General features: G+C 45.4%; 1 protein-coding gene across 2 annotated transcripts in view; it reads left to right on the top strand.

Moving 5' to 3' along the window:
• Nucleotides 1–5,675: 5,675 nt before the first annotated feature.
• spns2 (spinster homolog 2 (Drosophila)) overlaps nt 5,676–12,038 on the top strand; it is a 54,988-nt gene continuing 48,625 nt past the window's right edge. For both annotated transcript variants that reach the window (XM_026370268.1, XM_026370269.1), the window contains exon 1: nt 5,676–6,156. In XM_026370268.1, the coding sequence (XP_026226053.1) occupies nt 5,925–6,156 (232 nt within the window). In that variant the 5' untranslated portion in view covers nt 5,676–5,924. The remainder of the gene's footprint in view (nt 6,157–12,038) is intronic.

The raw sequence follows: 12,038 nt of genomic DNA, 5'->3' as shown, positions 1-12,038 counted from the left end.
CTGGCTGTACAGGAAACAGTCACAATAGCTAATAAATTGTTGAGGCCGATCAATGAGGGAGCCAGGATCCACGGGGAGAGCGGATACAGTCAGTGTTTACTCAGGGATGGGGAATATTTTGGTCGTGTTTCAGACTCAGCTGCATGACACAACGTGCTGATACATAAAATACGGGAGAGGTCCTCAATCAGAATGCTGTCATGATATCAGTAATAACCAGAACATGGCTCAAGTGCATCACAAACATTTACTGTAATAGAAGGGGCAACTTATCTGTTACATGTCCGCGTTACTCTCACCCTTCCACAGAACAGTGGAAGTGCTCTGCCACAGAACAAAGATAAGAGTAGTCAAACCACATTTGTGGATGTGAAGTTGCACTCTCGCCTTATCGCCAGCAACCGGCTGCAGTGACATGACATCATACGGAGGAAGAGCCCTCTCCACCCTCTGTACTGTCCCTTATTTGGCCTATTACATCATATGGGCCTTCTTATCTTTTCACCTCAGCTAGTTGGGCAAAGATACATCTCTCATTACTGCAGAGTAAAGAAGAGCAGCGTTGGTTACTTAAAAAAACAAAATGCCTGAAAAAAGATGATTATTTATGTCCTGCCGCAGGAGTGTTAGTTCTATAAAATGCACAGCTGTGTATTTGATTGGTGTTACAAGAACAAATGAAATGCGTTGATTGGACTGTTGGGGGTGATAATTAACACATGCAAGATTTGGAAAATTGGTGGCATTTATTAACACAGGAGATCAGTGATTGTAATTGCCAATGAGCTAGTTGCAATCAAAGAATATAAAACTGCTGGAAGAGAAACATGAATGAGGGAAAAAGTGTCATTTGCAAGTTGCCTCTGAATTGTGATTCATGTTATTAGGTAATGCATCAAAATGGGAATGATGATTTCTGTTCGTGTGGGACTTTTAGAGAAGCCTGATCACTCAAGCCTTTCCTCAGTGTCATGCAAATGACTTTGTCTGGAGAAGGGAGTACAAATGTGGACTGCAGCAGAAATGCAGCCAAATGTGAGGTTTGCGCTATAATGGCATGTGCACATTCTGGTCCTATGTATTTAGCATTCCTGTTTGAGACGCTTGCTGCCCACTGGGCTGGGGAGAGCTGATTCACAGACACAGCAATGGCAATGGGGTAATTACAAAGACCCATGCAGCCTATAAATATGAGCTACAGCACCACTCTGATTCAGTCTCACTGCAAGTTGTCCTCTGCAAAGTAGCTCAAATTTCTCCAATTTATGTGTGAAAAGTTTTCAGTTGCATAATGAATGAAAGAACTTATTCAAACAAACAAGACAACTTGATGATATGAGGGCAGACAGTGGAGACTGAGCTGTTTTTACGTCCCATTGAGTGAGACTGATGACCCAGGACCAAAGAGTCCAGCTTGGATGGAACTGTCAAATAAATAATTAAAATAGCAGATAAAAGACGTTGTCACTGTCCCTGAACACTATATTTAGGCTCTGCTGTCTCCCTGCCTTCTGCTGCTGCTGCGCTGTACAGTACAGTATAGCCCAAGATCAGACTTCCAAGGAGTGGAGACATCAAGCCAGATCTATTCAAATCCTCAGCTGCTCTGGTGCCAGACATTCTGTTGCTTGAGTTTGGTAGAGTGCACAGCAGGAGGGGAGTGGGGATGTGCTAGCTCCAGCAAGCTACTGTCAGGCACAGGCAGCCCTAAGGTCAGGAGGTCAAAGCGGATGAGAAAATGTCAGCATGGCACAGCCCACACCTCGAGATCTGACCACAGCCTAGACGGCTCCAGCTCCAGAAACAAATGTATTTGAGCAGAGTGGAAGTAGGGTGGTCCAGTGGCACGAGACATCAGCGAGGACAGCGCGTTCTCACCGTCACAAAAGTGTCTGTTTCAAACATGTGTTGGTGATAACAGCTTAGTCCTAGGATGGTCCTTAGTGGGACACACGCAAACATCTTCATAACATTTGATGGCATAACATTTTACCATATGGGATCATTTCAGCCTCTGAGCCTGAATAAATAGAGTAAGTTCTTCTCAAGCATCTTCTGCTCACTGGTCTGTGGGGGAAATTAGTCCAGTTAGAATTTTCACTGACTGATCAAACCAGTTATAGAAACTGTATTGAAGGACGATGTTGATCAAATACAAACGAGACTGGTGCACTGCACTTCAGGATCTTTACCAGACGTTGGCTCTTAGGACACAGAGGGGAAATGTATCTCCTTACTGTAACTGGACAGAAACTTGTCTGATCAAAGAAACAATGGGAGAATGTGTGATCACTGGGTTTAAAATATTTCTTTGTTTACATTAATTGCTTAACATATTTCTATCTAAATTCACTTAGAAAAACTGTTATAATGTGCTTCATTACTTTATTATTGTTCAATTACACCAAAAACATGAGTAACCGAACTGCTGGATACAGTGTAGGTTTTTTGTGAACTTCATGGTTTTAAAGGGGTGGAAACATAATAACCAGAAGCGCAGCTGATAGACACCCAGCTGACAGACCCACGTGTAAGTGGGACATTTAAACTTTATTGGCAGACACATGCTAGAATGCAGAAAGGGTCGTCCATATCACCCTGCGGGCACAGGGCCCAGCGATTAGCTGGTTATCTCCCATCCTGCACTGGAGGCTCGGCCCCCAGCTGAGACAGGAAGGAAGGCTGGGGCAGTGACTCAGTGGCTCCGGGCTGCAGTTGCAGAAAAAATGCAAGAGATAGATCCAGCACCGAGGCCCTTTGCACGATGGAAAAACACACAGGATCCCACAGACATGACCAGCATATCAAACATATTCCAAAGAAAGAGGAGGGGAGCTGGGGGCTCCAGAGAGGGAGACAGGAACAACTGTTTACTGGGGCTCCCTCCTAAGCAGGAGACCACTGGCTGGTTTGGCCGTCCTCTCTGTTCCTGCATCCTCTTACCCTGGATGTCGGTTTGCAGTGTTACAAAAGCAATTCTTGTTAGTATCACTTGTTCATTTTCTGTTGAGCCTGCCAGGCCGCGCTGTTTGCATCATACTTTCCAGATTCAAACACAAGGGGTTTCCACACATCAAGGCTATTAGGAAGTAAGTGGATGATTGGTGTGCAAGTAGTTCTCCACAACAAATGCATTTTCAGCCTAAATAAAACAATACAGGTCAGCTGAGTGCATGCAAATGCATTTAGACTTCTAATCTGATGCCCTTGCAATGCCAAACGCCTGCAGAGGAGAGCCAAGCAAGCGCCCCGATGCCAAGACTCAGCCTCCCTCATCTCCTACATATATATCTACCCCCACATTTTGTTCTGCGCTTCACTGTTTTACATAAAAACAAAAAGCTTGATTTTATTTCTCTTGAATGTCACGAGCTTTTGTTTCAGCGAAGATGAAAAAAAAAAACCCCACCAGGATGTCTGCTACACAGTCAATAATAGGTCGCCCAATCCATGAGGGGGAAAGCCTGTTGGCCTGTGTCCCCCTCTGGCTTTCAGCAAACTCAAACTACACATGTCAGGAAAGCCCCCATCAGCACGCCCGCCTTTCCCTCATCCACCGAACTCCGTGTTCATGCCAAGTCAGCAACATATCCACTTTTTTTTCTTGCACTTTCTTTCATGTTTTTGGTCAAATTCCCACAGCATTGCTTGGTTGATTTTAACCAATAAAATATCTATGACATACATCTTAGCGTGTCTGAGGACAATTTCTGTCTCGGCAAAGTCAAAGTAGCTCTTTGCAGACAATGGAGGAGTCTCACAGTTAGCTGGAGATCTTTTGGCTTCTTTCTGACAGAACACAGATGGCACAGGAACACTCATCTGCATGCAGGATTGGAGCTTTTCCCAGTCATTCAGAAACAGGTAATCTTCCTTTTCAGGCACTCAGTCATGTTACTGTGGTGCCGCCTGTAGAATCTCATCTCATGAAAAGAGCTAGTGCTGAAAATGAATTGAGGTGTGACTGCTTAGAAATATCCATAGAGGGAGACCTTTTATGTCCTGTGTTCAAATTTTGTATTGGACCAGTGAAGTCAATTCATACACCTACATACATACAGCTACGTGCCACAGGCTGTAGTGACGTTTGGGACAGTGGTGGCTGTCAGATTAGTACAAAAACCACTAAAGTCAGTCAGTCGTATGTGTTGATCTTTTCTTAACTGAACCAGATGAATTTTCTTCCTGGGGTCACTCTGTAACCACCATAAATGCCACAGACATGTCCGATAATAGGAATCAGCTTCATTTTTAATTCCCAGCAGCAATGTGATGAAGCCACAAAAAATTTTTCAGTGAGAATAATTATGTTTATAACAATGTGACATTTGGGGTGGAATGAAAAAAACAGCTGAAAAATGACTTCTGTCGTTGCTATGATTGAATCATTTGTTATCGGTGTCATCCTGGAACTGGTCAGACCTCTGCTGTATTTTGTATAAACATGTTCCACACACGTGTAGTAGGGGGACAGTCAGCAGAGGACCAGGGTGTTGAAACTGATAAGGAGCCTGTGTGCAGACAGCTGGTGTGACAGCAAGACATTTGCCTAAAAAGACCATTTCCTCCTCCAGTGTAGAGACAGTTCCCCAGCAGCTACTGGCCTCAGCACATCCTCATTGATGTTTCCAACCACGAAAGGTCACGTAGGATGCTTTTTGCTGATTGTGTCCTTAAATTTCATGCTCAATCTTTCACTCTTTTTGTGTCACAATAAAAAGAATGGGGTTAGAATGACCCTATAGCCATATATTACCAATATAAAAAGAGAAATTGTGATTTGTAATGTCCAAACGTGCTGTTGTTTTGACCTAAAAGTGGATGTTATTCTTGTTACGGTCTGTGACTCCAGCTGTTGAATATCAGTCACACGATGAGAGGCCATTGTTAGTGATAGGAAACCAGGGGACTTTGCTGAACTGAAATTTTAAATTTAATTCTTTCACACTTTGACCAAACACCTGACCAAATTGATTAATTCAGAAAATCTGATTGCTTCCTTTGTTGTGAAACAGGAAGGTTCCCTTCTGAGAACACAACTGAACCCAAACAAAGCAACTCACCGGAAATGAAGCAAATTCATTCCTCTATGTAATCTCATCTGTCGCGTGACATTTGATTCAGTTGATCGTCAGCTACACTTTTAATGAAAAATGCACAACTTCTTAATATGATTGTATTTGCCCAGTAACTGTTAAATGTCTGGGAGGATGGCAGACCACAGGGACATATGTGAGACCTGTACAAATAAAACCACACTGACCTGAGATCACTGAGAAGCTTTACTAAAAACTACAGCAGGTACTGTTCAGCAGCTTCCTGTGCTCTCTGATCTAAATTTGTCTGTGCAGCACACTGTAGTGACCTAATTCTATTAGCCTATGGTTATTCAGTAGTATTAATAGTAGGCTAATATTTTCTCAGTCGGTCATTGGTCTTTTATGAATATGATAGATGTCAATAAATAAATAAGCACACGCCCAGACACCCATTCCCCACCACTGCTCCTTCCTTGGACATTAACTAACCGCACTGAACTGTCTTCATCTGCAGCGCACGGTCAGGTGTGGCTCCATCGTTCGCTGCAGGCTCGAGGGGGAGGGGCTTAGTGCGGCCAGGTCACGCCCCCCCCCCCCCCCCCCCCCTCTACACTATGGCACTTGCTAGTTAAAAAAACAAACTAACGCACAAGCCGTCGGTCACCGCACACTGGCAGCAAAATATGATCCGGAGAAGAGCGGCTCCTGCGCCTCCACACTTCAGACAACAACCCCACTGCGCCCGAGCCTGATTTCAGCTGATATCTCTCTCCCCCCCCCCTCTCCCCTCCCTCCCCTCTCAGACCATCGCTCGAGCGCGCTCCGTGTGTTTTCCTCTCCATTCTCCCTCTCGTCCGTCGTGCGCTGGATCGTCCGTGCCAGACAATGTGCGTGGAGAGCGATGGATGCGAGATCGAGGGCTGCAGCAGTTCGGACGAGGTGCGCACGCTGTCGGGAAGCATGAGCCCCGGACTGAAATCCAGCCCGAGCCTTCACCCGTGCAAGCCGGGGCACAAATTCCGCGCCGCGCTGCTCAGATGCCGCTCACCGGCTGCCGCCGCCGGGATCCTCAGTTTTGGGAACGTCCTCAATTACATGGATAGATACACAGTAGCCGGTAAGAGAGCTGACTTCACTCCTTCTGTTAGAGCCCAACCTGCTTGTATTCATGTGCGGGGCTCGTCATAATAAAACAACACCTCTTTCTTTTTCTTTTTTTGGGATTGTCCGTGCGCTAATTGCCTGCGGGCTGTTGGAGTCTTGTAGCGCAGCTCACCTCAGCTGAGACGGGCGGAACAATGGGTTTGCCCAAGCGCAGTGGACAAGCTGCTTAATCCACTGGGCTGTTTAGATGTTTTCATGTGTGTGGACCCTGTCTGCTGTGATTCAATCACACTGATAAACTAGCTGTCTTCACTATCACTCTAAGAAAATGTTTGTCACTAATGATTTGTACTCGGGGCTGATGGATAATTGGCACGATCGATATAACGCGGCCACCTCTCCATCCACAAACCTGCCTGCGTGCTTTGGTACAGTGTGTGTGTGTGTGTGTGTAAAATGTTGCTGGGAGCTCATCTGTCAGACCAGTTCCCGCAAAAATGCTAATGAGAGAGGGGTGCGGGAGAGGGGTGCGGGAGAGAGAGAGAGAGAGAGGGAGCATATCAGTGGGTAGAATCGCTCATTAGTCCCCGCTCCGTGTCTGGGAGCCATTCAGTTTAACATCCACTGTCACGGGCTGGAGTCTGTGCAGCAGCTCGCTGCGTGATGCTGTGATGAGGCCATGTGGCGTTAATCCTCCGCAAGTGTCCGCATTTCTTCACTAGAGCTGAGACCAGGACCGCTTTTATGAAGTGTTGCACATTACGCCTGTGGTCTTTATTAATAATATATTAATATTTGAGGGGATGAGGGGCATCTGCTCTTCTTTGTGTTATATTAAAAGGATTCACTTTGTAGTCTCACACCAGGCATCAAGAAGATCTCTGGTAGATTTCTATTTATGGATAAAATATATAAAACAAAAAACGATTCTTCACAGAGCAACACTTGTGTAACCTCCTGTTACAATTCATAAATCAAAGGTTGCTAAGTTTCACGCTCATTTGAATCCTGTCAGTATTTGTTAAGTGCATTTACTTTGCAAGGTTTAGACACTGGACTGTGGCACTGAAGGGGTTAAATACTGCTGCAGCATTGAGACTGTGTTCTTGGCCAGAGTAGAGTCTTGTTGTAAAATATAAACATGCTTTTCTGGTAAAAGTGCAGCTTTCTGTTTATACAGAAGTACAGTACTTATTTTACTTCACTCTTTATCTGTTTCGTCGCCAATTATTCAAGTATTTGTACAATTTTTTTAAATGGTTCAACATCTCTCCGTAGCCCCTGGCAAAAAGGAGTGGTTAAGTCACACACAACAGTAGCCACATGCCTACAGCTCATCATCCTGAATGTTTCAGGTCCTGTCTATCAACTGTGAAGAGTCCTTCCACAACGCCTTGAATGCCTGAATGACCATTACAGCAGGAAGGCTTTAGCTACTCCACACGCAGCCACACCAACGATAAGTTGATGTACAGTGGCATATCTAGTCTTAGCATCTCCAAGAGCAACATCCTCATCCTCAGTCATGGTTGAGTCACCCCCCGTATCCTTACACCTCCCCGCGCTTTAATTGGAGGAAACCCCTCACTATGGGGTTCGAAAACCACACTTCTCCTCCGCCATCCCCGTCATGATCACACTTCCATGCTGCCTCTGGTCTGTTCAGCATCTTAGGAACAAGAGTGCAAGAGTGACAGAAGAGGGATGAGGGGAAAGTGGTAACAGGAAGGGAGCGCGGGGTGATGATGGGGTTAGGTGATGGTTTTGGTGGGATGCAGGCTTGCAGCAGCCTGGGCTTAGATACTCTCGTGGGGGCTCAGTGCTCAGTGCATGTGGTGCAAATGGGGGAAGGGGGGTGTTCCTTCCCTCTCTTGCCACCTGAACACTAGTGGACTGTTATGCATTATGCATGTGAGCGGCATGTGTGCGTCAGGCCGTCACTCAGAATGAGGAGCAGCAGCCGTGTGCATCCAAGACAAGCATCAGCGCGGACAGTACGAGCCGATCTGCGGTCGTCCCTCCTGCTTCACATCTCCCTTCATCTCTCTTAAAGCCTTTCTGTCCTCTCCTGCTGTGGGAGCTACATTGCAGTAGTAATTAGGTGGTGGAAGCCTGCGCCTCTGTTGGTAGCACAAAGAGTTTGCTCTAAGTGAGAGAGTGTGTGTGTGTGTGTGTGTGTGTAATGTAGAGTCATATATCAATATTATGTCAATATTGTGCTGGGGGGTTAGATATCATGGGGGATTTTAGTTACTGCCAAAATGGGACTTTTTCTTGATAAATGTCTGAGCTTTTTAAATTGTTCTAAGAGAAATTAAGTAGCAGTTTATTTACTTTCCTTCTTCCTTATGTGTCACCAGGTCTCTGCTGTTAGCTCTCTGTCTCTCCTTGCGTTCTGCTTTCCTTCTTCTTCCGTGTCTCATTTAAACCCCTTCGGTAGCAGGTACCCAAACTCATAGATCCTAATGTCAATTAAGCAAGCATGAGTGCACTCTCACAGAAAGCACACACACACGGGAGTGAGTGCAAAAAGAGAGTTGTGAGGGAGGAGGGGTGGGAGGGGGGTGGGCTGCTGCTGCTGCTGCAGCGGCAGGCAGTCAGAGGGAAGTGGATGCAGAATGCAGGCAGGGTTGAGCCCGGGTGATGCCACCCCCCCTGTCCCCCCCCAACGTCAAAAGGTCTTTGTACCAACAGCCATTACTGTAGTGTGTGTCGATCACTAAAGCATTGTCACAGAGACAGAGGCTGACCATTCCAGATACCGGGGCTATTCTGCTCCACAACAATGATGGGAAAATTCACCCAGCAATGCACAGCAAGCAGTGTCAAAGACTTGGATCTTTCTGTTAATCCCCCATGTCAAAGGTGAAAGCACACACACACACACACACACACACACACACACTTGCACACACACGTTAAAAAACAGCAAACTGCAGTTTATGATTCCAACATTTGACTTATCCAAGGCGATGGTAAGAACCACAAAAGAAGGAAAAATGTGGCACTGCTTTTCTTTTTGTTCTGCGTTCAATAGATTTACTGCCAATGTGTTTTACGCTTTTTAGGACTTGAATATTTAATAACCACGTGTTTGCGAGGAGGGACAACTTCACAGCAGTGCAATTATAGGAGAGTTATGCTGCTGCATATTGGAGGGCATGTTTTGGATCACCGTGGAGCTCTACGATGGGTGAAATACAAACATAATATTGATTTGAATCACAAAAGCAAAAAAAGAGAAGTAAAGCAAATGTAATAACACTTACATAAATAGAGCATCATACATTCTTACAGATTTATAACAATGACTTTTCAGTCTGAAAATGGAATTTGCTGTGCTGGGAGCAAATTAATACCTGAATATTTCAACTCCTTCCATTCTCTTTTATCCATTTTCAATGTCTGTTTCACAGTTGTAATGTAGTATGTCCAGCTCTGGAGCATCACGGTGTCCTGCAATTTGCATGTTTCTGTGATGTGGAATTAGCAAGCGGACAGTGATCTGGCTTTTGTCAGACACACTTACAGGCTAAATCCTAGTGTGAACAGGCACACAGGAGATCGCTATTATATTTCAAGAATGTGTGAATGACAGCAGTCAGCTACACACTGTTCACAGTGAGTTCGATTTTCGGCCTCAGCTGTTCAGATGGTGGGTTAAACTTGACACGGAGGGCTCCTTCAGAGGCCTGTGCTTGTTTTTATGACTGTCTGGGATGCAGACAAGGCAGAAATGGTGAGCGTCTGGGACAGTGGAGGGTGTCCTGATGAGGTCAGTCACTCACTTACTTGCCGTTCACAGTGTTTCAGAACAGCAGCACCCAGGAACGTGGCAATCCAAGCATACAAGACGGCTGGATGAGTGGATGAAGCTGGATGAGTGCTCCGACTGGGTCACCTGTGTCTGGCCTTTGAAAGTAACCCGTAGCCACTTATAGTCATTTGCTTTTGAGAGTGTAAGGCCTCTGAGGTTTAGAAGGACACAGCATTTAATTTAATTTGAGGTGGCTTTGAAACCTTTAATCCCGGTGTTGGTCTCTCTCTAGTCCCACAGCAGACAGTCCAAGCTCCTCGACAGCTTATCATAAAGAGGGGATTAAATGTTTTTTTTTTTTTTCAGAGAATTTGAGGATCTGTGAGGCAGACACTCAGCACTTAAAATTATTTGCTTGATAAGTAAGTAAACCCTGATCATCTGTGTTAGCCCCAGCCACCCCCCTGTGTGCACCCGGAGACATCCACTTCTCAGCCAGCAAAAGAACAATTTGTGGGGTCCTGACTGCAGCCTAATCTGCTCTGAACAGAAATGTTGCAGAGCTGTAGATTAACACCGAGTTGTCCCAGTCAAGATGTTATTCTAAGAACACTGCACAACCAGGGTCACGTCCCATTGAACAAGTGCAAGATCCTTGCGTATGAACTTTTCACATATGCCGAAGGCATGCATGACTTTGTGGTAATAATCCTCTTAAAGGCCTGCTCTATGTTACACCTTTAAAAAGATGGAGCAATCTATCCAGTCTGACAGGCTATGCAGATTAATTCCTGTCAGCGTTGTCTACTTCCCTTGTGGTGTCACATTATCACTGTCCACATAGATCTGAGCATTCCTCACGCATTAGCATTTCCACTTAAAAGTAATAACTGTAATGCTGGTGCTAGTTTTCATGCTCTGGATGTTTTCCTGCGTTTCGTCACTAGATGCTCCTCAGATGGAAGTGCTCATAGCGCAGGAAAGCGCGCTGCTTTCAGTTCCGCGGGGAAGTGAAGATGGTGTAGGTGTCTGTCTGGGCAATTTGGAAATAAATCAGATAGAGCGCAGAGTTGATGATGTCACTGGGTGTCGAATGCAGAGTGGCTCTGTGATGCATTTTCTCGCTGGTGGTATTTCACAACAGATCTTCTCAGTAACATGAAGTGTTGCAGCAGAATGTGTCAGGATTAGAGGCTGTGTGGGCCATGCTTGACTCATTTTGGGGTTTTTATTTAGCTGTTGGTTGTTTCTCCCTATTTCGCCCTGTCCCGTTTTATAGCGTTCACATTAAAGGTCCCCGAACAACAACAGTGGCATTAAAGAGATGGCAAGGCCTCTAGTAATTCATTTTATGGGGTCGCCGCGTCTTTCTTGTCGCGCTTTTTCCATCTGACGCTGTTTTGAATTAGTCGAGCTGCGCCGTAGAGTATGAATCCGTGTCTCTTTGAAAGACAGCTTCATGGCTTCTGCACATGTTTTATTAAATTTCAACATTTTCTAAAAGCACTGTTGACAGCAAAAAATTCCCACTATTCAACAGATCCTAAAACAGAGACCGGTTGCATGATATTATTCCAAGTGGACTTTACCAGACTGGTTTCCCACAGATATCCCACTAGGCACTGTCTATATCCCTGTGTGCTATTCCCACTGCTGTGAGAAAACAGTCTGTGTGTTCTTTAGGCTCCTATTTAGCCGACGTCTGTAATAGTAACCGGTAGAATTAGGGCTTCTTCCTCTGCCAGTGGAGGCCCTTTCATGTGGCCACTCCAGATTTTGCCATCAGGCAGACACACTTTCCTCGCAGCAGCTTTCACCCGGTGACCCCTCAGCTATGAACATGCCGTCTTATGGCTGTGCTGACGGTCACTTTGGGGTGACACTTTGACTCTTCCCCTACATACAGCTGTTATTTTGGCATAAGCCCAACCTTGCATCCTATATCACTCATCACAGCTATGAGGCCATTACATGTGTTGCATTCTGAAGGGGATATTTTTACTCTGTGTGCTGTAGATGTAGAGGGGGCAAAGAAACAGTGTGGGATAAAAGGGCCAGGTATCAATAAAATCAGTGTATAGTGAAGATGCCCCGCACTGAGGAACTTAAGATACTTTAAAACTTTAGTACCCAGTTGC

This window comes from Anabas testudineus, chromosome 14 (assembly GCF_900324465.2).
Source record: "Anabas testudineus chromosome 14, fAnaTes1.2, whole genome shotgun sequence".
NCBI classification, from domain to species: domain Eukaryota; kingdom Metazoa; phylum Chordata; class Actinopteri; order Anabantiformes; family Anabantidae; genus Anabas; species Anabas testudineus.
This window is presented reverse-complemented; position numbering and strand designations above follow the sequence as displayed.